This window comes from Podarcis raffonei, chromosome 1 (genome assembly GCF_027172205.1).
Source record: "Podarcis raffonei isolate rPodRaf1 chromosome 1, rPodRaf1.pri, whole genome shotgun sequence".
Lineage (NCBI taxonomy): Eukaryota > Metazoa > Chordata > Lepidosauria > Squamata > Lacertidae > Podarcis > Podarcis raffonei.
This window is the reverse complement of record NC_070602.1, coordinates 106,420,773-106,447,406: the sequence shown is the minus strand read 5'-3', so window position 1 is coordinate 106,447,406 and position 26,634 is coordinate 106,420,773. Positions and strand designations below refer to the sequence as shown.

Below are 26,634 nucleotides of genomic sequence, written 5' to 3'. Positions count from 1 at the left end.
GATGTGCTCACTTCTAATGCTGGATGAGGGGTGATTATAGCTAGGAGTGGATTCCTCTTGAGATTCAAATCACATGGGTCAGATTTCTGATGATCAAGTAAGCTTGAGTCTCAGCAGTTTCAGGAAACATGAAGAGTAAAGAGATTATTGTGTGCCAGAGGAAATAGTGCACTACATAAAATATATCTTCTGGTGCTATTCTTTTGTTTTTCATAAATGGCATTTTAGAATGTGTTGCCAGCCATAAGATGGCAGCTCTTAAATCTGCCTACCCCTTTATTTAATGAAGCAAGCTATTATACTATACACCATGTCAGCGATAACGTTTTAGGTAATTTCTGGCTGTTTAAAAAACAAAAGTTATGGAAAGTTGATTAAATCAATGTCATAATCAGTTGCAAATTAGGAACTACAGTACTAAGACTTTATTGTTGTATTGTCTAACTACAGAACACACACACACTCCAAAGGCTGCAAACTATAAATCAAATCAAATAAAGAGAATATTGCACTCCCAATAAGACTGAACACCAGGCCAATCTATTATTCCTGTGCCCATGTCTTAATGCCAAGTTAAGAAATTGAATACTGACTATTCTTATGCTGCCCCCCCCCCAGAATTATCCATGAGGGGTTGGGTTGGGTATTGTTTGTTTATTTTCTTGAGTATTCAGCAGCCTGCTCCAGCACTGGGTGACATTTTAGAAATGAAATAGAACTTGCATAGCACATTTCAGCTGAAGGCATAAAACACAGCACAATTGTTTTCTTCCAGCAAATTGCTGGAGGCATGACTCCAAGGAATAGGCCCTGAGTGGGCTGTGAGTGCACAAACATACTTCTCTCCAGCTAGAAGCTTTTGTATATAAAATTCCAGCATTCAGGCTAATGAATTCTGAATAAATATTTTATGTCCCAGTTAACTTGCTGTTTTCTATAGCTTTATTTAACAGAGCAATTATTACTTCAACACTATGATCTTTTTTTTTTTAAAGTACCAGTAATTTAATAGACACACACACATACAGGATGTAAACAAACACACATTTTCCTACATGACAAAAGAGGTTTAACCATATCCATACATTGCTGTCCCCTGGGATTGTTTGCTCCAGTGTAAATTAGACAAAAACCACACAATTTAGCTTGTGCTTTTATATAAGATTTGCTCATCACAAAATTAACTTCCATTTCAGTCAAGGTGCCTAGGGTTATCTGGGATAAATTTCACGATGAGTTGCAACTACTCTGGACTTCAAAATACTTCTAGAGCAGGGTTTCCCATCATCCCTACCTAGCAGGGCCAGTGGTCAGGGATAATGGGAATTGTAGTCCAAAAACAGCTGGAGACCCAAGTTTGGGAAATGTCGTATCTAGAGACTAATAAAAGTCAGGGTCAGGAAAGATGAACCTGTGGCCATAAAGATGATACTGGACTCCAATTTCCACCATCCTAGTCCATTGCTTATGCTGCTTGGGCCTAATGGGAGCTGTATTCCAGCAATATCTTGATGCCACGGGTTCCTTGTTCCAGGTGAGCTGTGTTCTATTGCCCCTAAGGTGTGATAAATGATTTAAGCTCTAGGACCTCTGGTTTACAGAACTTGGGTAACTTACCACTTCATGCTAAATAAAACAGTTTTCCACTGTTATAAGTTATAGATAAGACTTTTTTTAAAAAAATTAGAAGTTCTAATGAACACATTCCTATTGTTTCTAAACAATACATTTGATTCTAATAAACCTAGAATTACACACACACACCAAACCAACCAACAGACAAACCTTATCAATTCCCTTTGCCCATTTATTTGATGAGTTACCCTGATCAGTTCAGCCTTGATCAGGCTTAACAGATTTATAGTTGGAGTACATTTTACATAGCAGTAAATTTACAGAGCAGCAACTTTCTGTATTGGGAATTGCATGTTTAGAATCACACATTTAGTTGGTGGTAGTACTTTCCAGGAAGCATTTTCTTAATGTACCTCCAGTATAGTATTGTTTCCCCACTGCAAATCACAGGAAAAAAACTCACCAAAGCATATGCCTCTTTTCTAATGCAGATAACAATGTCTTCACCATCCGCCATGAAAAAACCAACAAGTGCATCCAAGTTAAAAACCAGCAGATAACAACAGGAGACTGCCAAGGAGCAGAAGAGACCTTATGGACATGGGTCTCCCAGCATCGCCTTTTTAACTTGGGGTCCCAAAAGTGCCTTGGACTAGAAACTGCCAAATCCCAGAATCCCTTGAAAGTGGTGGATTGTGACTCAGATCTTTCACTGTGGTGGCGCTGTGACGATGCCTCAATATCATCTGCATCTGAGAACAAGCTGACTTTACAGAATGGAATTGTGACAGCAAGCATAAACTCTTCTGATACCTGGAGAAGAAGCAATTCCAGTGATACTATTTGCAAACTCCCTTATCGCAGTATGTATTTTCCTTCTCATTTGTTTTTATCTGGGGAAAGGAGAGGTTTGCACACGAGTTTCAGTTAAGTAAATACGTAGGTAAATGCTGATTTTGAAAAGAATTAAAGAGTAGACAGTCAACAGTGGTTCTGTCTAATGTGTACGGACTTGGACTTAGGAAATCTCGGATCTAAATCTTCACAAAGCCATGGAAGCTCATTAGGTACTAATGACTAGTACACCTCCCTGAGCTCCTTGGAATGGCAGAATAAAAGTGTGAAAAAGTGATTAATTGCAGTCTTTTCTAAAGTTAATGGATCAGGTCCAGTTTAAGTTCTGACTGCCAGTGCAATCCTGTACTTGTATATTGAGAAGTAAGCCCCTTTGAGTTCAGTTGGGACTTACTCCCCGTTAAGTGAGTTTAGGATAGGCATGACTAATGTAAATTTCATTGATTTTAATGAGATTAAAGACAACTTAATCTGGCTCAAACTCAGTATTGTTTTACAGTAAAGGTAAAGGGAGCCCTGACCATTAGGTCCAGTCGTGGCCGACTCCGGGGTTGTGGCACTTATCTCGCTTTATTGGCTGAGGGAGCCAGCGTACACCTTCTGGGTCATGTGGCCAGCATGACTAAGCCGCTTCTGGGAAACCAGAGCAGTGCACGGAAACACCGTTTATCTACTTGCACTTTGACGTGCTTTCGAACTGCTAGGTTGGCAGGAGCAGGGAACGAGCAACGGGAGCTCACCCAGTCGCAGGGATTCGAACCGCCGACCTTCTGATCGGCAAGTCCTAGGCTCTGTGGTTTAACCCACAGCGCCACCCGCGTCCCTTTGTTTTACAGTAAGGGTTATCTAACATTTTTTTTAAAAAAAATAGCTGGCCTGAGTGTTGTATTTGTGGATGATTACAGTTATTATGATATCAGAACATGAATCCTTTAAAAATAATAGATTATTGAACCAATTGGCCAAATCTTTTTGTACCTATCAAACTCTGAACCCTAATCGTAGGTCATATCAGTTTTACAGATTAGGAAATAGCAGATTTAGAAATAATGACTTACACAACATTGTGCATGGCTGAGCTGGGTTTTCAACTCAAGTTTCCCAGGTCTAAATGTAACACACTGCTCTGCACCACTATTATGGGACTTGCTTTTGGTAGAAGGTCCCAGGGATAATAGCCCTTTTAAATAAGAATCTAATGAAGGCTGTAACCATATATTCCTTTGCCTGGGAGAAAGTCTCACTGAACTCGGCAGGCTTTACTTCTGTGTAGACACATACAGATGCTGTAAAAAATGCAGACTGAAAATATTTAATCATGCTATTACAATCTATTCTTATGTGCAAGCATTGCAGCTTGCCAGCTATACCTCCTTTCCTCCCCCCTCATGCTTTTCTGATGGTTCCTGCACCCCCAAGGCCAATTTCTAGGAGTGGGTGGGTGTGAGTGAAGAGCCCTGTTGAGCAAGCAGAATTCCTTGTGCAGGTTTGTGCAGACGGGTGGTTAGGTAAATCCTGCCCACAGTTAACAGATCCTCAAGCATGCCAGAAATGGCATGGGAGAAAGAAAACTAAGACAACAGGGATACCTTCATTTTTCAACTACTAGCTGTTGTTTATTATTATTATGGACCATGTTTAGTTCAAACAAAATGTGAAACACTATGCTGTAAAACTAGAATGACGAGTAGTGAGAACACATGTGGTTTAGCCTAGTTAATGAAGACGGTCTACAAATAATAATGTGAATAATCTCGTTTTGCTGCCAGCTGCTTTGCTGGTAGGCCAGATCTGGCTCCCAGGACCATTTTACCTAGACCCTTGTAGTCCTCCCAAGTTTAATCAAGTTGTTGTTTAAAAAAAATATCAAGTTTTACTCATAAGGAATAAAAAACATATTTTCAAGTTGTAAACTATAAAGATATCCCATATTTTATTTTATTCTATTTGCTTTAAAACAAATTCCTATGTGTTTCCACTATAAAAATCCTCAATATAGCCTACAGTTAAAATCATAACAATATGCATGATTTAAATGAAATTTTAAGTGCTGCACTGAGCAGTTTGGCCCTCAAGACTCTGGGTGACATAAGTCCATGGCTGGATTTACCGCTAACAGTAACATTATTATTATGAAGAGAATTTAAGCAGGGGCGGTCACAAACTAACATGATGAGAGGACCAGTGTGTGCTGAATACAGCTCAAACACTAGAGAAACACGAACAATGTATACAGTATAAAGTGTAACAGTGAGAAGTGGGAGAACTTGCAAATGGTGCCATAATAATTAGGCTTTATGCCCTGGACATGGTTGCTGCCTCAACCCCCACTTAAGTGCCCAGGAAACAGTCTCTCTGTGTGTGCGTGTCGTGAGGATTGTCACTGTATTTCAACCTGTGTTTTCTAATTGGCTGCATGGTAAGCACCCCTAGTTTACAAACACAGTGGTTCTCGCTGAGGAAAATGTTCTGACGTGCCCAAGCAAGTGAAAATTTACCTCAAGGCAGGTAATTTTGTCTTTCTCTGTTGCTGGGGAGAAACTTGGTTTGGATACACACTATACCTTTAAAGCACATTCAAAACACATTTCCCCCCTCAAAGATTTCTGGGTACTGTAGTTTATTAAAGGTGCTGGGAATTATAATGTTGTGAGGGGTAAACAACAGTGCCCAGAATGCTTCGAGGAATGGTGGGAATGTGAAATCTGCTTCAAATGTGCTTTACAGTGTGCCGCACTGCAATTTCTAGGCATGATTTTCTTTCTGTGTTTATGTAACTATGAAGCATTAACGCTTGGATCTGCTTTCTCTTCCTTCCCCTCCCCTTCCGATTCTTTTTTCATTTTTGGTTTTGTCAAATAGCTTATAAGGCCATCGATACATACTGTGGTGCTCAATCCCTCAGTACAGTGCATAGAAAAAAAACCATAGGTGCTTTATATATTACTGTATATAATAACTCCTACTGGGTTTGAAAGGGCTGCCACGCCCATAGAGTTGGCAGAGGCTGCAGCCACCAGACTATTTTGGGGTGTTTGCATCTACCATAGCTTGAGCCACACTGATTGCAGCGAAACAGGTGACAATTTTAGGTGGACCTTAAAGATCCACTTTGATTGCAGTGAGTAAGAATCTGCAAATTTGTTAGGTTAAACCGGAGTAGAAATGCATAGTTGTCATACAATAGTAGCCTTTTTTTCTACAAAGCGGTCAAGACCAGCTCTGCCAGTTGAAGCAGGTAATATACGTAGGCTGGCTAGTTTTGCACTTCTGCTGAGCTGCCTATCACTTCCAATCCACTTGACTGTTTTTCCTTATCGGCTCCACTGACTTTGAGGCATTGGTTTCTGGAGTGGGGGCAAAGTCCCCTATTTGAGCTGTAGAACCCCAACTGTCATTAATAAAAAATAAAAGCAAGTCTCTAGGTCTTGTAGATCTCAAGATATGAGGCAAAATGTGCAGGCATTATTCTGCCTGCTGGTTTTGTGAGAAATAACCCTTATACTGTCGTTCAGGGTCTTTAGCCAATGAATGAAGTCATAGGTGCAGTTGACATTTAGGAAAGCAGAGCTAGCCATATAGAGTGACACGGTCACTGCCTGGAGACAGAGTTTTCAGTTTCAATTTTTAAGCTAGTTTTTAGTTCTCCTGGTTGAGTTGAGGTTGCTGCCCACGGAAAACAGTTCAGAAATCCAGGAGTTTAGTGCTTAGGCCCTGCTTAGGCAGTAGTGTGCCTATCAAAACACAACAGGTAGCAGTAAAGGCAAGAGTCGATAGTTCAGGTCTCACTTTATTATTGAAAAATGTGACGTACGCACACCCGGTTTGTAAACATTTAAAAGTTGCTCCATGATGCAAACGCAGATAAAGCCCCATCGTTATTGTATTCACATTGCAGGGTGTGGGGCTATTTTGCTGAGAGAGTGTTGACCTGTTGGAAGAATTTATGACGGACCCATAAAGTATCCCAGAAGTGTTTCTGAGTGGGATAGGGAGGCAACAACCCTGCAGTCAAGTCTCCTGAGGTGTTGGTTTTTTGAAAGGGAAACTGGGACTGTGAAGTTCATAGTAGCAGCCATGTTGAGGAGAGGGTGTGATTATTATTTTTTCTCACCCATGGGAGAAAAAAGGACCCTTGAAGCTGGTGGATTTTGCTGCAAAAACAACTTAAAGGGAAAGTAATCACCCATACATTCCTATTTGCCACTGCTGTGATAAACTCCACAGCCCCCTGTACACATTTCAAAAAATAATAACCCTCAAACACACCTGAGAAGTTACTAGCACCTCTTACTCATCTGATTATTTTGTCATTGACTGGTTTGGGTTTTTAGTCAAACATGTACATACTCCCTCCCTCTTGGGTCACAACAAAGCTCAAGACTATTTCAGTTGCTCCCTTCCAGAGCAGCAAAGCAGTTCGAAAGTCATGAAAATGTTTTGTTTTCCCCCAATACAAAATGCCTGTTTTATGTCTTTAGATTTATATTTATGTATTTTGTATGTATACTTTGCCAGAATCTAGGGTGGGGGGAATTCCTGCAGGTGTCCATGCTTTTTCAGTTATTACTTTCCTACTCCTGGCAAGACATATTTTCTGTTTCACTTTTCAAATTCATACATTGTTTGCTTGATTGAATGCTTCCTACCACCAATATTGCCATAAGTATTAAAAAAAAACTGGGAAGAAACTAAGATTGAAATCCTTCCCTACCCTCCTCAATATTGATAGCTCAATAGATGGGTTAGGATAGAGGATGAACCCCTTTCTGCCAGTGGTGTGGAGTCCTGCTGTTGAGGATTTTGCTGTGATGTAGGCCCAGTCCTCACCTGAGCAGGTGGTAGCCAGTGGAGGCATGAAAATGGACCATTTGGGGGCAGGGGCTACAGGATCCATTGGATCCTATGTCAGGCCAGCTCCCAGAGAGGGGCCTGGATTCTGGTACAGTGGTGAGGGGAGCACAAAATAACTCCTAAACCCCCCCTTCTTCCCTGATCTGCAGAAGCTGGCAGAGATGCAGTAGTTCTTTAATGACTCCCTGGGCAGGGACAGGATTGTTCTGCCCTAAGGCAAATTTTTAAAAATGAGACATGCATGAATGGCATGCAAGAACTGCAGCTCTGTTGCCAGCCGTCTCTCAGAATTTCCAGTAGTTGCGAAAGAATGCATTAGTTATTACCTTGATGAGGCTGAAAGCTTGATATGTCAATAAGTAGATGAAACTGCTACAGGGAAGAAGGTCGTGTGAATTGTGAAGCCCTAGAAACAGTATTGTTCTCTGCCTTGAGGCTTATGCTCACTTTTTTTAAAAAAGTGTTTTGAGAGTGACTTGCACTACTAACACAGTTAAATCTACTCCTTTTTCCCAGAAAGCAGGGCAGATCCTTACTAAGGAGGCGCTCATGAGTATTTGCTGTTGTAAGTGTCTTCTGTGGGATTGTGGCAACATTCCATTAATGCTAGCAACCCCAAATGTTGGTTGGGAGGCTGCATAGTGCAGCACACCATCAGGAGCGAGGTGTATCAGTGTAGCTGGTGCTGAACTGACATATCCCAGGAATAGCTTTGCTGTTTGAGATGCACTAGTTATGCCTTTCCCAAAGCATTGAACCCAAAACATGGGCGTACCCAGGATTTATTTTACGGGAGGCAGGCTTTATGTTGAGGTGGGGGAGAACCGAGTTATCTCCAATGCAATTGGTCAGTTAGTTAAGTATTTTTATTTACTTGATTTAGAGGGGGCAATTGCCCCACCACCACCTCCTGGACTACACCCATGCCCCGAAAGCTGCTCAGTATGGGACCATAGGTTTGGGCCATGAGACATTTTTAATTTCAAGAGTTCACTGTTGAGTGATTTTTGGCTTCTACGGATGTTATATTAATTTGTTTTATATATCCATATTTATGCCCTCACATAAAGTACGGTGAAAACAACACAAAAAACCATTTTGTTTAATTGAGAAAATAATAATAATGATGAATTATTATTGCATGAAGTGCATATGGCTGAAATGTTAAGCATTTTCCTACAGCATTATATTAAGATATACTGCAACTGTGTCACATATATACCTGTAAATAATAGCTTGCATGTGCCAATAATCTTTACTTCTGAATGACTCCAACAGTGTCTTAATATTGGTTCAGTTTACCATGCGTTCAAGGGATGCGGGTGGCACTGTGGGTTAAACCACAGAGCCTAGGACTTGCCGATCAGAAGGTCGGTGGTTCGAATCCCCGCGACGGGGTGAGCTCCCATTGCTCTGTCCCTGCTCCTGCCAACCTAGCAGTTTGAAAGCACGTCAAAGTGCAAGTAGATAAATAGGTACCGCTCCGGTGGGAAGGTAAACGGCGTTTCCATGCGCTGCTCTGGTTCGACAGAAGCAGCTTCGTCATGCTGGCCACATGACCCGGAAGCTGTACGCCGGCTCCCTCGGCCAATAAAGCGAGATGAGCGCCGCAACCCCAGAGTCGGCCATGACTGGACCTAATGGTCAGGGGCCCCTTTACCTTTACCTTACCATGCGTTCATATCCATTCCCCGCCCCCTCAAATGTCAAAACCATTTTTCCCCCTACAGAGGTTTATACGAAGGACGGAAATTCCTATGGAAAGCCTTGTGAATTCCCTTTCCTATTTAATGGAACATGGCATCATGATTGTACCCACAATGAAATGTTTACAGATGGTGAATGGTGTTCTACAACCTACAGTTTTGATCAAGATAAAGAATGGGGTGTCTGCTTAAAGCCAGGCAAGTAGCATTGCTAAAATGCTATATACTATACTACACTGAAATGTTTAAATGTTTCTTTGATTGTCCTTGAATCTTTCTGCTGCAGTTGCTATCCCCTTCTGCAACACCAATGTAGTGCAGCACACCCTTTGAGAACCACCGGACTGAAATGTATAATGACGTTTTTCACATAGATATGGGAGGTGCAGGCAGACTTCATGTTCATCGCAATGCCTCATTCTAACTATGCGTGACCATGCTCTTCGTGTGAAGAGTGGGGGAAACATCTATATTGCCCCCTTCTGGAATTCTCAGCACATGGTTACTGTGCCTGTATGGGACCCAGGTGGTTGCTTTTAATTATTTATTTCTCTTGCATCAGAGGATGGTTGTCAGAATGCATGGGAACATGATGCAGATTCTGGAAATTGCTACCAGTTAAACACACAGGCTGCCCTTACTTGGAAAGAAGCATATGTCTCATGCCAGAGTCAAGGTGGAGATTTGCTGAGCATCGCCAGTGCATCCGAGTTAAGCCGTATTCAAGGTATGTACAACTGTATATAGTGAATTTCTGGGGAAACCTGGCACTACCAAATTGAGGAGTGGGGATGGAACCTTAGCAAGAGGATTAGTGTCAAGGTAGATTCTTAGCTACCACCTCCTGTCTCTTGAAGGAGTTGCCTCTGCACAATTCTCTAGAATTATCAAAATTCCATTCTACACAAACTTACTTCCTACTACCAATAACTAAAATGGCCACAAGAAATTTTGGACCCAAAATGTGCCCTTGGTTTTTTCTCCCCCTTCCTTTTGCTTTCTCCTCCTTTTTCATCTTCCTTCCACTCCCTCTGATACTTGGGCTCCTTCTTAAGCCATGGATTTGCTGAGCATGATGTACAAACTAAGCCACAGTCTAATAAATTCATATAATGCTTGTGCAACCACATCACATACTGTGCTCCATAAGCTGGTGCCCAAATATTTCTGTTTGACCTTAAATATGTATATTATTTTAGCAACCGAAAGCTACCTGGAAAGACGATACCTAGGTTCAGTACAACTAAATGGGAACTATGAATTTACAGTGTGGAAACCAATCAATATTACAGTATTCATCTTGTAATATTTTTAACTCTTTAGCAAAAGAAGGCATCGCAGAGAGATTCTGGATTGGATTAAACCAGCTGGATATTTCTGGAGGCTGGCAGTGGTCGGATCATACACCATTGAATTTCGTCAGCTGGAGTCAAGGTGAGCACATTTCACTGATCAGTCCCAGTGAAATTCTTTGCATGTCTACTCAGAAAAAGTCTCACAGTGTTCAGTGGATTACTCTCAGGAAGGTGTGAACAGGATTGCAGCCTTATTTTTTAAAAAATGATTTATGGTGCTAAATGTTTGGAACTATTCCTTTACAGCCCTATAATTATGTGATACTATAACTTTAAATTTCTAAATACTAGATGTTGTTTTTCTGTAGAGATTCAGAATTCATCTCCACTAGATGGATCTGGCTGTGTAGCTATGGAAGTCAACGAAGGTGCCTGGATGAGTTATCCTTGTGAGAATAAACTTCCTTATGTTTGCAAGAAGCCATTCAACAATACCCAGTCAGAGTTTGCAGGTAAATTAAATTGTGGATTTGGTTTTTGTTAGGCAGTTACGTAGTTAAATTGACTCATATTTACAGCTGCTGCAGCTTCTGTCGCACACTGCTCCGTAACTACTTTTTTCTTCAAGAACAACTTAGTTATGGAAGCCTGCTTGCAAGAAAAACAGCATACCAAAAAGTATATACGTTGCAATGTCTATTGGTCTCAAACCTTCAGAATAGACAATAAAGAGGTGCAAAGGGTGAGAGGAGAGTTTCAGCCAGGTGTGGCTGTTTTGTTTTTGTTTGTAGAAATAGTTAATAGTTACAAAATCAGGGGAAACGTTTGGGAATTTTTACAATTGTAAAAATGCTATAGTGTCATGCTATAGTTGTCTTTCCTCTTTTTTTAAAAAAAATGTGTGTTTTTTCTGCGCATCACCTGATGTATATTTCCTGCTGAATGGTTCACATGTTTTATTTATTCTCAGCAGTTGAGCAGTATGTGGAGACCCAGTGTGAACCTAATTGGCATTCCCACAATGGATTTTGCTATATGCTAATGAGCGGCACTGCTTCCTGGGATGACGCACATCAACTTTGCAATGCAAGCAATAGCAACCTTATCAGCATACACTCCATAGCAGATGTTGAGATAGTGGTTACAAAACTTCATAATGGTAAGTTTGGCTAAGCATAGGCATGAATTTCTTCTGCCTTTTTCATTCTAATCACCCCATCTCAACTTAAGGCTGAAATGACTGGAAATTTGGTTTAGAAGGTTGCTTGCCTGGCATCAGCCTTATATATCTTTAGGTGCCAGGCAAAAATATTCCTCTTCTCCCAGGCCTTTGACTATTTAAACAATCTATGACCTCTTAAACTATGTGAGTTTGGGTGTGTGTGTTCTTATGGTCTTATGTGGGTTCTTATATCGTAAACCTCCCTGTGATCTTCAAATGAAGGATGGTATAGAAATTTAATCAACAACAACAACAACAGCTGCTACTATTACTACTACTACTACTACTACTACTACTACTACTACTACTACTGGTACTGCTTCATCTGTGGCTAGAATTTTTGTCACTCTAGATCACAGACTCAGTAATAAAAATAAATATATATTTTTTCAACTTGTATAAAATGCACTGTGCTGGTCCTATCTCTATATGTCTTGCCTTAGTCATAGGGCATCTGTTGTAGAATTCCGTGCATTTTGAAAAAAGTGAGCTTGTTTGAGTTATATGGCTGTGCTCCTGGTGTCTTGTTTGATTAGCTATATTGCTTTTTGAATTGCTTATTTTTTGCTATATAATAATATAGACACCGCAGACAGAGTGTGGATTGGCTTCATAAACGAGGATGTTCCAGCCTTGTTTAAATGGTCTGACGGTTCCAAAGTAGTGTTTACTTACTGGGATCAGGATGAGCCGAAACTTCTCTCCAACAACACTCCTAACTGTGTAGCTTATTCAGGAAAGGTAAGTCGCTTATGTGTTACTCTGGTCCAAGTGCCTCTTAAGTTTCTGGGAAATAAAGGAAAAAAGCATGTGGATTTATGTACATAGCCTGTTTCCTCCTGTGGAAGTGGAAAAGATGATACCTTAGCAGTGCAACCTTTAACAGACTTCCACAGAATTAACGTCCTGGTATTTCAGTGGAACTCGGATGCTTAGGATTATACCCTTGAATTCTAGCAAACTTCCAACCCAGAAGTCCACTCCCGCCAGCTGCATCTGGGAGCATTGTTACAGCTGGCTAGGGAGGCAGGTGAGGCAATGCTGCTTTGTGTGCATACAGACACCAGCACATGTGTCTGGCGATGTATCTATAGACTCCTCTTCTTCTTCGTAGTCGAGTAAGATTGTCTTCCTTAAACACGGTTTTAAAAGCAAGTCCGCAAGTGACTGTGGAGGCCAATTTTGGATCCACACATCCTTCCACAGTGGGGACATAGGTTTCTGGGTGGGAGTTGATCATGGTGAAGGTTTGCCAAGTGTGCCTTCCTCTTAGCACATTTCTCCCTTTTTGTCCTGAGTTCGAGCGTCTTCAAAGCCCATGACACCTTTGGTAAAGGCTTTTCTGCAATTGGAGCACCCGCAGGCCAGTGTTTCCCAGTTGTCGGTGTTTATACATTTTTTTAGATTTGCCTTAAGAGAGTCTGTGTCTGGTGATGTATCTATAGACTATATGGTCCTTTGCTGTGCCTCTGGTCATTTTCCCCCACACCCACCAAGCCCACACTCCGTTCCAGAATGGGATTTCCAGTCACTTCGGGGCACAGTTGGAATATTTTGCCTGCCTGCAAACTGGCCAAGTTGGGCAGGGGTTTTTTCACCTGCTCTGTACTGGGTTCAGGGAACAGTGAGGTTTAGGGATGGGTATAGTTAAATCAGTTAACTGGGAAAGGTTAAGGTAAGATAAGGAAACTGTTGAGCACCCTTATTTACCTTTGAAGGTGAAGGGCATTTCTGGATACCATCTTCTCCAGGCTATGGGGCTCTTAGCCTGGATGGGGAATGTTCTTGAGGCTCACCTGCCACACCTGTGGGGCCCTGGGAGGGAATGGAGGCAAGAAGGCTGCCATACTCATCATAATGTGGGGCCCCAACCTTGGGACTGTGCTTTGTCATGCCCTTTGGAAAGGGTAGGGTTTGGTTCATGCAGAGTTGAAGTGAACGTTAGCTTGCTGCAATTCTCATTTCCCCTTGCAGTTGTTGATAATAAAATGTGGCCCTAGTTCAACCCATCACTTGTGTCTCTCCTCTCTATTCCTGGGTCCAGTCACAACAGAGGAATAGAAGGCAATTCACTGTGCTAACAGAGAAAACCTTAAGCCTTAGAACAGGAACACAGGGCCTATTGTGAGCTCTCCCGGTTTCTTTCTATGAGAAAAATCTCAAAGCAGCTGCTTGTCAGTGTTGGTGGGTTAATCGTTTTTCTGTATATGATATTCGTAGCCTATGATATACAGCAGAGGTGCATGAGCAACCATTGCCCCGTTAACACATAACTCTTAACGGTGGCGGAGAGCAGGTGAGAGCGGGGCTGGCACACGTCCTGGGGGCGGGGCGTGCCATCTGCGGGGGCATGGGCAGCCCAGCATGGCGGGGGGGGCAGCCGCGATGGCACGCTGCCGGGGGCAGGGCGCTCTCCCCGCACGCCTCTTCCTCTGCCAGTGACTCTTAAGCAATGGTGTAGCACTATGTGAATGCGCCAGAGCAAAGAATCGGGCTCCTCTGCTCCTCCAGTCTCTCTTTTGCCGCTGCCTGTGTTCTCTTCTTTTTCCGAATTGCGGGACTCACAAGAGTTGGCCACTGTGAGAACAGAATGTTGGGCTGATTTAGCAGGGTGCTTTTTAAGTTCTTAAAATCCTCTTTCAGATTGGGATGCATTGCAGGCTTGTTACATTTTTAGACTCCCATCCAGGAAAAAATTAGGGAGGGAGAGAAAGACTAGCAGGGAAGCTAAGCGCTCTCGAAATCTGTTTCTTTCTGTATTGTAATATAGACAATGTGGTTTTAAATGAGACTTCAGTTACAGTGGTACCTCGAGTTACAAACACTTCAGGTTACAAACACTTCAGGTTACAAACTCCGCTAAGTAGTTACAGGTTACAAACTCCGCTAAGTAGTTACCTTGAGTTGAGAACTTTGCCCCAGGATGAGAACGGAAATCGTATGCCAGTGGCGCAGCAGCAGCAAGAGGCCCCATTAGCGAAAGCATGCCTCTAGTTAAGAACAGTTTCAGGTTAAGAACAGACCTCCAGAACAAATTACAATCATAACTAGAGGTACCACTGTACTTAAAAAAAATGTTATTAGGGACCTCTTTTGGAAAGACTAATTAGCACTCATGCATTTGTTTATTATATTTATCAAACTACTTTCTTAGAAGTTTATGCATAGATACAGTGGACTTTTTGCTTTGTTTGTGCCGCCCCATTTTTTTCCCTTTTATGTTTACTCTGGCTGTTTGCTTTCATTGAAAATCAATAAACAATGGAGAGAATAATATTGGGAATGTTCTAAAAAAAATCTCCCCCCTCCTCTTGCTGATAGCTGGGTCGATGGAATGTCCTGCCTTGTGACAATAAACTTAAATACGTCTGCATGAAAAACGGAAAGATTTTGAATGACTCAAAAGCAGATAAAAATTGTACTGGTGAGGTAAGGTTATATCAATAATTACATTTTAAACCAATCTTGGAGGTTGTATTAAAAGTATTTTGCTTACTGTCTGCCTGACATTTTGAATTTCAGATTCATTATTAATAATAGAATGGAGTGGAATATTTAGAATTCTTACATATTAAATAAATATTAAGCATCTGCCATTTATCTAGTGTTCTAGTGTATCCCCAATTTCAAAGTAGTAGCAATTCTTAAATTTCACCATTCTGCCTTTGCAAAAATGTAACGTGGAACATAATGCATACTTTTGAGTAAAAGAATATTATTCTCTAAACTAGGAATGGAGGCATGGAGACTTTTGTTACAAGGTTCAGAAAAGTGAAGAATTGTTTGGGAAACTGTGCAACCTCACTATAACAAACAGGTATTCTTTAGTGTTTGTCTTTGTCTAGATAAAACAAATGTGTGTTGTGCAACAAGAGATGAGTATGCAGTACTGTTGAAACATAATGTAGAATGAACCCTGCAATATGCTAGTGAAGTATTTACATTTATGACTAGTAGATTTATTCATGTATTTGATCATGATAGTTGCATCCTTCGTTTTTGAAACTTGACTCTTACAGATTCGAACAAGAATTCATAAACAATTTGATTAGAAAGCATAGCAGAGTGGAAGAAAAGTACTTCTGGACTGGCTTGCACGATATCGGCTCTTCAGGGGAGTATGGCTGGGGAACAGTAGATGGGAAGAATGAAATGCTCACGTACACAAACTGGGGTCATTTCCAACCAGGTACAGTACCTTCTCGAGATCAGTGAAGTGCTACTATTTGTTCTATGTTCAATCTTGAACAATACTAAATTTCTTGGTTACAATTTTAATTTGATTTTAATCTACATTCTAGCATTGCGTGGAGGATGCGTGGCTATGTCAGCAGGAAAATACCTTGGAAAGTGGGAGGTCAAGAATTGCAAAACAACGAAAGCTTACTCTATTTGCAAGAAGTACATTGGACCAAAAGTAGAACCGGAAGTAGTTCCTAAAGTTACTGACCCTTGCCCTCCAGGCTGGCACAGCGGATCAGGTCTTGCTTGTTATAAGGTAGCATATATCCTTCCAGTTAAATCACCTAAAGGATCTAGTTCAGCCTTCACTATCCTGATGCCCTCTAGATATTACGAACTTGAAGGAACTGAGCTAACACTTTAAAAAAACCATGTATATTATCTTAATGAAGAAAAAACAAAAGCACTACAAAATGTTGAACTAGATATTTCCACCATATGGAAAGAGATCTTTTCTGATGTTCATTCCAAACACACCTTACAAAAACAAGTGCACAAATGCCATTGTAGGGATGCTTGTTCCGGAAAGCCTAGCCAGATACGTAGAATGTTGCCATATGTTTTAATCTAGTTTTTAGCGCGTTGTTGATTTTAATCTAGTTTATAGCCTGTGAAATTTTGTTTGGACACGGGATGAGAACCCAGAAGCTGAGAGGGAGGGTGTGTCAGAAGGAAGATTCTCTCTCTCTCTCTCTCTCTCTCTCTCTCTCTCTCTCTCTGTGTGTGTGTGTGTGCGTGTGTGTGTGTGTGTGTGTGTAACTTTGTATTAATGTAACATTTTATATGTAACTCTATCTTCGTAATATTTTAAGTCGTCTGTTGTTTATTCAGTTTTTTGTACACTGCTTATGATATCTGTAATATGTTAAATGATATTTAATATATTAAGTGGTATAGAAATGAAATAATTGAATAGTCAACTATAGCTCCCATCAGCTCCAACCAGCTGGAACTGATGGAAATTGTAGTCCAAAACATCTTGAGGGTAGCAGGTTCGCTAAGGCTAATCTAGTTCAGTGACTTGAGTGTGCACACATAGACACACACACACACACACACACACACACTATTCATATTCTTGAATTACTTTGGACTTGTATCTAAAACTCTCAGAACACCCTTGCATAATCCTTCGTTTCCCACGGTCAACTATTTCTTTGCATTACATTTCTTTGTATTAGCTGATTAGATTATCTTTGGTTTTGTTTCCCTGGCTGATCAGCCTCTGTTCATCAGAACAAAAGCACCACTTGGCTCCTGAGTTGCCCTTTAAGGGCGCTGGGAGTTGTAGCTTTGTGCTGGGGGTAAAACCACGGTTCCCAGGATTCCTTGAAGGAAGCTATATATGGGGGGCGGGTGTACAGGACAAAAAAGATAAATTTGTGATGCTTTCTTAGGGCAGTTTTTGTTAATAAGACAGGGAGAACAGAATGCAATGTGTGTGTATAAAACCAGATTGGGTAGGTTTATACGGCAGCCAAGTAGCTTTGAAGTATTAGGTATATCTTTGGTCCCTTTCTTTTCATTGATAAAGGATTGAATCGGATTTTTCTTTTTTTCTTTGCAAAGTTATTTCATAAGGAAAGAGTGCTGAGAACCAGAACCTGGGAAGAAGCAGAGAGATTCTGTGAGGCTCTTGGAGGACACCTACCTAGTTTTAGCCACTTAACAGAAATCAAGGAGCTCCATGACATTCTGAGAGAGACCATAAGGTAACGTTCTTGGAAAGCTAGTTTTCTGGTCAAACTCGGTTGGTAATGTGGCATTTAATAGTCATGTCCTTTAAAAAGAAACGCTTCTGGGTGGCATTAATGGAACATGAACTAAAACCACTATTGTTGACATGCAAAGAACAATCGGCAAATTTGTTCTTTCAATTATTTTGTTTTAAACATTTTCAGTAGCATGTGGTGACAAGTCTGTTTCCTCCTCTTCCTCCTCACTTTGAGTATTGTTTCCTAATGAACACATTAGTTAAATGATTAAGCAGTATACTGTTGCATACATACATACATACATACATACATACATACATACATACATATATACAGTGGTACTTCAGGTTAAGTGCTTAATTCGTTCCAGAGGTCCATTCTTAACCTGAAACTGTTCTTAACCTGAAGCACCACTTTAGCTAATGGGGCCTCCTGCTGCCACCGTTCTTAACCCAAGGTACTATTTCTGGGTTAGCGGAGTCTGTAACCTGAAGCATATGTAACCTGAAGTGTATGTAACCCGAGGTACCACTGTACATACATACATACATACATTTCAAGATCTCTAGTACAGATTGTGGTGTGTGTTTTTAGGATTCTGCAGGAAGGCTTCCTGCAGCCAATCGGAAGCCGTGCCTTGGTTTCCAAACGTTTTGGAAGTCGAATGGACTTTCGGAACAGTTTATGTTCGACTTCCAAGGTACCACTGTAGCTAAGTATTTCTTAATTAACATACATGCATTGTGAAATCTACATGTAAATCGGAATGAACAAATGGCAGGCATAATCGGAATTTCGGCAGACTGGCAAAATGATTCTCTCTCTCTCTCTCTCTCTCTCTCTCTCACACACACACACACACACCCTGTGCTTTCAGTTTGGAAGTCTGTACAGGGTCTTGTCTTGCGTGATTATAGTGATGAATAATTTGTGCTAAAAGCTGCACTTGGACTGAAATGGTATTTCATTTACAGCGATAGCCGTTGGGTCTGGATTGGGCTAAATAAGAGGAATCCTGACTCTCTAGGATCCTGGCAGTGGAGTGACAATAAGCCTGTAAGTTAAACTGATGGCAATAGCATATCATCATACCTTAGTTGGGGGAATGTAGGTGGGTCTGAAAGAAATTAGGCATCTTAAAAAAAAGAAAAACCCAACTATTTCAGACATGAAGAATGAAATGGATTTTGAAGAATGCAATTCTGAACATATTTTGTCAGTGGAAGACTTTTTAAGAATCTAAAGATCTAGCCATTTTTACTGTTGCTTTGTATTAGAAGTATGCGCATATACAACAAAAAGGAACTAGCTATTTCCTAACATGTGCAAGGGCTCTGAGAAGCATAGGGATGTTTCCCATCACAGGCACTGTGTTCCATCCATTTCATTGGAAGAATCAAGTTTTCATGCAGATTCTTTTGGGCTCACTGAAATAAAATGACAGCCCATATGTAGGAGCCTTGTGTGATCATAGAAGCGCATGTGAAACTCTGAGTCACGTTTGGTGACTTTTTTGAACTATGCATCGGATTGTAATCTTGCACTTCAGCCCCTATTCAGGCATTCCTTTATCTTACGCGATTAAAGCCTTCGCATGAGGGAGTGCTCTGCTTCTTCCGGTGCATCAGAGTCCCATCTGTTTATTTACAGCCCTGCACGGGTTGAAAGGCATTCTTCTTAAGCAGGGAGCCACCTCTGCTTCTGGAGACTCCTGTCTAGAATTTTGGAACCCTAATTTCACACATGAGGGAAATGAATGCTGCAATACAGCTGTAATTCTGTGCAGAAGACCACATTCTTACAAACATTCACCAACCATGAGCCCTAAGCTCTCTGTTTACTTCTCTCAGCAGAACGGAATGTGTGTGTAGCCCTGTTTCCTCCAATGAAACAAATGGAGGAGTGCCTGTGGTGAAAAACTACAATGTGCTCATTGCCAATTCAATTCAATTCTGTATCTTCTCTTTCTGTAGGTATCTACTGTTGTTATGCACCCTGAGTTTAAAGATGAATACGATACTAGAGACTGCGCAGCTGTGAAGGTGCGGTGTAACACGCTTGATAACTAAGCGGGAATACTTTGGGGTTTTTTTATAAATTAGTTCAATTGATAGATTAAATTTAGAATGATTTGCTGCAATTTTGCCAATGTGAAGTTGTCATTGAGTTAATAAAATGAAAACGCTACAGCATGCTTACTGTGACGTAACTTAAGAATGAGATAGAAATATTGCATTGGACCAATAAAAAAAATTTAGTCTATAATTTTGTGTCCCTTGCTGTCTTCTCTGAGAAATGTGGTAACAAATGCTGTTCAAATTCTTCTTTTTGTAGTTGAAAAACAGTTCCTCTTTAATTAGTTTCAAAAATATATAATAAAATAATGCAGTTTTTGATAACCAGTACTGGTGATAAACGTGTGTGTGTGTGTGTGTGAGTGACAGCAAATTAAATAAGGCTGCATTCACCTTTTTCCTAGGAGTAAATAAGATTGAATACAGTGGAGTCAACATGCTTAGGCTTGCACTGTAACAGAGTTAACCCTGAGCAGGGTTTCAAATCTATGCAACAGTTACAAGTGCAGTAGGATCCATATCTATTTCACCTGGCCAACCTTGGCTTAAGTGCATACGTCCTTGTGGTTTAGTTTTTGAGCTACAATCCTCTGTAAGCATACTTGGAAGGAAATTTGATTAGACAGACATACTTCTGTATTAGATTGCCTTAGATCTGGCTGCACAAAAGCAAGTATCTGTGCTTTTTTATCCATAAAAAAGCCTGCTTTTTTTTAAAAAGAATGAAATACAATTTCTGTTTATTAACAGTTCACTTAGGCTGCATTACACTTACCTGATAGTAAGTTCCACTTAAAACAGTGGAACTTGGTTGCATGTAAATATTACACTGCACATGCAGGAATCAGTTTCATTGTTTTTTTTTTATCTTAATAATGTGTGCAGTTTCTAAGACTAACACGGCGAACAATGTGGACTCTTTACTATTCTGAAGACAGACAAGAAGATTTCTACTTAAAGCCTTTCTACTGTGGTTCACAACTTGAATGGGTGTGCCAGATCGCTAAAGGTAAACTTCATTCACAGCTCAGTCGTATGCATGTTTACTTAGAAGTGAGTGCCACCATATTCAATATGGCTGCCTCCCAGGTCAGTGTGCATAGGAAGGCAGCATTAGGCTTAGAAATGTCTTTACTTTCATTTTATTCACATTTGTCAGCATGTTTGCCCAAATTCCTGTGAATTTGAGGCAAAGAGCACTGAAAAAAGTTTTATTTCACATGGTGTGTGTTTTTTACAAGAACAATAAGAGCTTGTTGGATTAGGCCACAGGCCTAACAAATTAAGCATCCTGTTCTCAGTGGTCATCAATATGTCCTTGGGAACCCTCAAGCTGGATGTGAGGCTTTAAAAAAAGAAAGGTGATCCTTGAATCAACATTTGATTTTCTGTGTCTAGTTTACATTGACTATAAAGAATCTACATTTAAAATTACTCTCATGTTTTTATTCCACATAATCAAGCAGGCCTTGCACTCCACAATTATTGGACATGACTTGTTCTGCTTCCAATAATTGAATGCCATTTTAAAATTTTCTGATGATGCCCAAGTATAGAAGGAATGTCTGTCTTTCACAGGTTCTTGTTACAGTGGTACCTCTGGTTACGTACTTAATTCGTTCCAGAGGTCCGTTCTTAACCTGAAACTGTTCTTAACCTGAGACACCACTTTAGCTAATGGGGTCTCCCACTGCTGCCACACAAAAATCCCCATGCCTCTTCTATTCCTACTTTAGAGAACAATGCTTCTTTACTCAAAAGTAAAATCAGTATGCATTATATACAAAGGACTACTTCCCCTGCTCATTCTGCTTGCCTCACCACAAACCCTCATCCCCCCCATCCTGCCCTGCCCCACCTTCTACACTTCACCCACCTTTGCCTGCCCCCCCCCACAGCTTTTCCAAACCTCCCCTCCCCTCACAACTCACCTGAGCCCCTCCCAAACAAACATAACAAGCAAGCTACATGGTTGGTTGGTTTTTCCAAATTGCAGTTGTGTTCAAGTTTGTAAGCTGTAATAAAACTTTACTGCTTGAACCTTTCGGATAAAAAGGAAAAACAACACAATTTCACTCTTTGTTTAATGGTGCTCCTGAAGATTCCAGCTCTCCTTTTCTTCTGATAAAAGGGAAATTTGGCATGCCGTAATTTTCCTTAATCTCATCAACAGGTCGTACTCCAAAGACACCAGAGTGGTACAAACCAGGTAAGCGAACAACTTAGGCTTCCTACACATCATTGATAAAGGTGCTAGCCACATATAGGTCTCCAAAAGTGCCAGTGATCTCGAACACAGCCTCTAGCAACTTGGACCCCCAGCTATCTTATTTTCATTACCTTTAATGCAGCCTGCAAGCAGAGGGAGTTGTTAGCCTGCTCTCTGCTGTTCTGCAGTACCACTCTTCAGTTGGCCTGTGCGTATACTGTGGCCCCCAGCCCAGCAGTGGTCAGATGATGGAAAGAATCCAATGAATCCCATCTCATCTTACATAACTGCTGACTCTGGCTTGGCTTCGCACTCTGAACAACTTACTCAAACACCAGCAGAGCGGCTCTTAGCCTGATACCTTACTTGTTCCCTGTTGAATCATGGGCCTAAATCCAAAAGCCAACTGAAACCTGAAATAATCTTATAGTACTTTATATAGAAACTAAAATTTGGCAAATCTTCAGGGAAAATAGCAAGTGATGTTGAAGAAAAATCAGTGAGAGGGTGTCTCTCTGTCTTCGTTAATCCATGGATGGTAAATTTAAGAGAGCACTTAAACATCACAGTGGAACATAAAAGCATAGTTCTGTCTCAAATATGTTGAACTGAGGCTGTTCTGTAGGTCACAACTATCTTATTAGCCATTGACATACAATCTCCAAAATGTATCGCTCATAAAATTGCTGTCCTTGATCATTTGCTCATGAACTTAAGGCAGGAATAGGGAACCTACAGCCTTCCACATGTTATAGGATTCCTGCTTCCATCAGCATGGTCAGGAAAGAAGGGAATTGTGACTCCCAACATCATCTTGAATGTCAAATGTTCCCAATCCCTGATTTAAAGGTATCTTCATTTGACTTTCGTGGAGATCATACATACTCCTTTGGTCTATTCCTCCCCACAAGATGAATGTGCTCCTTCTGTTTGCCTTGAGGCCTCCACAGACAATGCTGTCCTCATATCATACTTACTTTTGGGGACAATGTGTCTCAGAGCACAACATCAGAAACTGGAGAAACTTTTAGAGGGACTCATTTGTTACTTTGCTTAGTTTCGTGTTGGGTCAGCAATGACTCAGCTTTGCTGCAGTGAATGTCTTGGAGCATTGCCCATGGGGAAGCATATGCTCATATTTACTGGGGGTTTTTTGGTTTTTTATGTTGGCTTTTATCTATGGTTGCTTGCTGCCCTACAATTGCCAGATGAAGGGTGATCTAGAAATATAATAATTATGTTGCAGAGTTTCCTGCATTAATGCACAGTATTTTTTAGATAACTGTTAATTCACTTCATTGTTACAATAGTTCATCTACCACTACTAGATAACATTGTGAAATTGGAGGTGGGGTTGTGTGTGCATGCAATGTTTCATTTAGTTTAAACTTAGGTGTATGGCATTCTTTTTCTTTCTTTCTGTTGTAGATGGAGATGGACTTCAGGGACCAGTACTGAATATTGATGGGTCTGAATTTTGGTTTGTGCCAAATAAGCACTTGAGCTTTCAAGAAGCTGCTCTGTACTGTTCTAATAATGGAAGTGATTTAGCGTCTGTGGCCTCTTTCACTGCACTAACGGGAATTCTAAACAGGATTGCAAATGTAATTTATTTCTTTGTCTCTTGGATATATTTTGTTGTGAAAATGTCCGTGCCAAAATAGGGGTTTTAAAAAAACAAAAACTACCTTCTCTTGTTGTTGCTATAAGCTGTTCAGGAAAAAGCCTGTGAGAAGTAGGATACCTTTGTCTGACAGCATATATAGCAAAAGTGTTTTTCCTGCATCCAATGAAAAAATGTTCTTCTCTTATCCTTCTTCCCCAGCTTTTCCTCTAGTACTAGGAAGGGTACAGAGTAAAGGGTAATCCAGAGCATGCCTAATTCTCATTGATGATATGAAATTTCAGAGTAAAAAGTGGGAGCAATCTTTCTCCCCATACTGCAGGCAAAACAGAGCTTGACTTGAAAACATTAGTTTCTGAAATGCAGGAGAAAGCTCTATTTAAAAAACTGCACCAAGAAACCTGCCTGTAAGTCTCACACTTGCTTTTATTACTGTGGCGTTGGAAATGCTCTTGGGACTGTTTTATTAAAAACTAGGATCTACTGAATACCTGAGGGAGAAGGCTTAAAAATTATCTGCCTTTAGTTTGCATGGTAACACTTTTTAGTGTATTTAGGGTATATAGACTTTATATAGAATTTATGCCGGATTCTACACTTTTCTGATACTTAGGTTGAGATGTAACATGGCATTTGATTCTAATGCATCTCCTTTTTGTTTTTGCAGTTATCGGACGAAAGACAAAGTTGGTGGCTGAAATACACAGCTCCTGCAAGTCGCTACCATTCACTGTACGTAGAACTATCAGAGTCTATATATGTCTGAAATACTTTTAGTAAAGGTAAAGGGACCCCTGAGCATTAGGTCCAGTCGTGAACGACTCTGGGGTTGCAGCACTCATCTCGCTTTATTGGCCGAGGGAGCCGGCGTACAGCTTCCGGGTCTTGTGGCCAGCATGACTAAGCCGCTTCTGGCGAACCAGAGCAGCGCATAGAAATGCCGTTTACCTTCCCACCGGAGCGGTACCTCTTTATCTACTTGCACTTTGACGTGCTTTTGAACTGCTAGGTTGGCAGGAGCAGGGACCGAGTAACGGAAGCTCAACCCGTCACGGGGATTCGAACCGCTGACCTTGTGATCGGCAAGTCCTAGGCTCTGTGGTTTAACCCACAGCGCCACCCACATCCCTGAAATACTTTTGCCATTCACTTAATGAATATGATCTAGTAATGATGAACGTATTATGGTCATAGGTCAAGATACTTGAGCTTTGAGGCTCAGGATTTCTTACATATAATAAACACGTAAGCGCTGCAACAGAAACCTCAGAATTTGGCAGCTGTGCTCTGTAGCAGCAAAAATTAAGATGCCAGCTCCATTTTGGTCCTTTCTCCAGTGAGTCAACAAATCTCTTGTGCAGTAGGACACATGAAAAAGAAATGAGCCAGCTAATCAATGATGATAAATATTTACATGCACCAAGAGGGCAAATCTGAAATAATTCAGTTCTTCGTTGTGCCTAGGTTTTCAGTATTTTCACACTATCATGAACGATACTACAGGAATTGTTGGCATATTTCTTATCAAAGTTGGTACAGAGGTAAGCTGTTTAATTTTTTAATTTAAACAATGCTAAGATACTATTCTCCCCCCAAACTTTTAGTCTGAAAAAGTTCTCCTTTAGACTTTTTATTAGAAGCTGCACTACTTCTAATAAAGTAGTTTTATGGAGTTGGAGTGCTGTTCTGGATGCTAAAGGCAGCAAAATATTCAGCTGGCGGTGCCTGTTTGTAGATGTCTTAGGGGTGGCCAGCTGCAAAAGAGAGCAGGGCTCCTAATGGCTGTGTAGAAGAGGGGATTTCAGCAGTTCAGCTTGCATGACAGTCTCCCATCTACACAGCTATTAAAGTTGAAGAAATCCTTTCCTCTTTTGCAGATGGCCACCCTACAGTATGGCATTCAGAGTTTATAGTTGTATCCGGACCCTACTTTGATGTCCAGTCCTTTGCCTTTCAGAATTTGTGGAAATAATACACAGTAAATGCAGTATGAATATAAGCATAGATAAATATTAATACATACATGTATGTGTCTGTGATTCCTGCAGACAGCACGATAAGCTGCAGTACAAAACTCCCCTTCATCTGTGAGAAATACAATGCATCGCGATTGGAGAAGCACGACCCTGGTTATAAACCAACTCGCAGGAAGTGTCGCGAAAATTGGCTTGTTTTTATGGATAAGGTAATATTTATTAGAAAGTGCCTTGTAAGAATCTCCAAAACTTGATGAGTTTTTGCAAAACTGTGGTTTTCTTGTGAACCACCCGGAGATCTTTTGATGAAGGGTGGTATATAAAACTAATAAATAAAAAGTAAATAAATAAATAAATAATAAATCACCTGCAATTAAAATATTTTTGTAAGGTGTTTCCCCCCTTTGATTTTTGTTCTGCTCTGTAAATTTCCCCTTAATCATAAAAGCTAATGTGAAATCCAGGTACTTTAGACAGAGTGTTTATAATAAAATCTTCTTACAGTGTTACCGCATGGTACCCCCTAAGGATTTTAAGTTTCTGGAGGCAGACGAACATTGTAAAAGTTTGGGAGGTTCTCTTCCATCAATCACAAGCCAAACTGAACAAGGTAAAGTGATAACATTTGATACTTCTTATAAAGTGTAGTTCTCTTCTATAAAACACTGTACATAGATAATTTTTTTTGTTTCTGGGGATATGGTAGGTACCAGTTTTCTTACAGATTTGCTAAAAACTGTTGTGGAAATGCAAGTGATTACTTCCCACTCCTTGAATCTGCCACCTATCTGCATGATATATTAGGGAGGTGGGCAGAAATCCATTCAGCTCGCATTTTAATGTGATCGTGCCTAATTCACACTTCCTAAAGCCAAAACGCAGATACGCTTAGCACTTAGCTGAATGTTACAATTTATTTCTCAAACTAAACTAAATGCATATATTAGGGGAAATTACGCACAACTTTTGTGTAACATGCAAAAATAGGTTGCGATAGGGAGAACTGCTTGTAAAAATCTGTATATTGGGAGAAGTGCACATTAAAATGCTGGGGGGGGTTGTGTGTGGATGCATTTTTATTTTTTTAAAGCAAACTAACTAATGCAGAAATGTGGCAAGTTGAACAGAATACTAGAAAATGATAAACTGAAGGAAGTTAAAATTGACAGATTTGTCCGTCCTTTGTGTGTGTGTGTGAGGGGGGGGGGAATTCTGGACAGTGTGGATTTAGCTGTGTATCTACTCAGCTATGTTACTCACTGTATGTTCTTGAGCCAGTCACGTTC

The 26,634-nt window shown here is 40.6% G+C and overlaps 1 protein-coding gene across 5 annotated transcripts in view; it reads left to right on the top strand.

The window, feature by feature from the left end:
* Positions 1-26,634, top strand: part of LY75 (lymphocyte antigen 75) — a 70,727-nt gene that overhangs the window by 8,711 nt on the left and 35,382 nt on the right. For 3 of the 5 annotated variants that reach the window (XM_053407908.1, XM_053407893.1, XM_053407916.1), the window contains exons 2-22: positions 2,067-2,438; positions 9,015-9,188; positions 9,553-9,717; positions 10,314-10,424; positions 10,654-10,797; positions 11,256-11,444; positions 12,091-12,248; positions 14,829-14,936; positions 15,239-15,324; positions 15,527-15,696; positions 15,809-16,005; positions 17,319-17,461; positions 18,439-18,520; positions 19,438-19,506; positions 20,425-20,548; positions 21,713-21,748; positions 23,177-23,352; positions 24,040-24,104; positions 24,837-24,913; positions 25,421-25,557; positions 25,853-25,958. In XM_053407908.1, the coding sequence (XP_053263883.1) occupies positions 2,067-2,438; positions 9,015-9,188; positions 9,553-9,717; positions 10,314-10,424; positions 10,654-10,797; positions 11,256-11,444; positions 12,091-12,248; positions 14,829-14,936; positions 15,239-15,324; positions 15,527-15,696; positions 15,809-16,005; positions 17,319-17,461; positions 18,439-18,520; positions 19,438-19,506; positions 20,425-20,548; positions 21,713-21,748; positions 23,177-23,352; positions 24,040-24,104; positions 24,837-24,913; positions 25,421-25,557; positions 25,853-25,958 (2,889 nt within the window). The remainder of the gene's footprint in view (positions 1-2,066; positions 2,439-9,014; positions 9,189-9,552; positions 9,718-10,313; positions 10,425-10,653; positions 10,798-11,255; positions 11,445-12,090; positions 12,249-14,828; positions 14,937-15,238; positions 15,325-15,526; positions 15,697-15,808; positions 16,006-17,318; positions 17,462-18,438; positions 18,521-19,437; positions 19,507-20,424; positions 20,549-21,712; positions 21,749-23,176; positions 23,353-24,039; positions 24,105-24,836; positions 24,914-25,420; positions 25,558-25,852; positions 25,959-26,634) is intronic. The other 2 variants (XM_053407900.1, XM_053407924.1) reach the window with 1 other exon arrangement.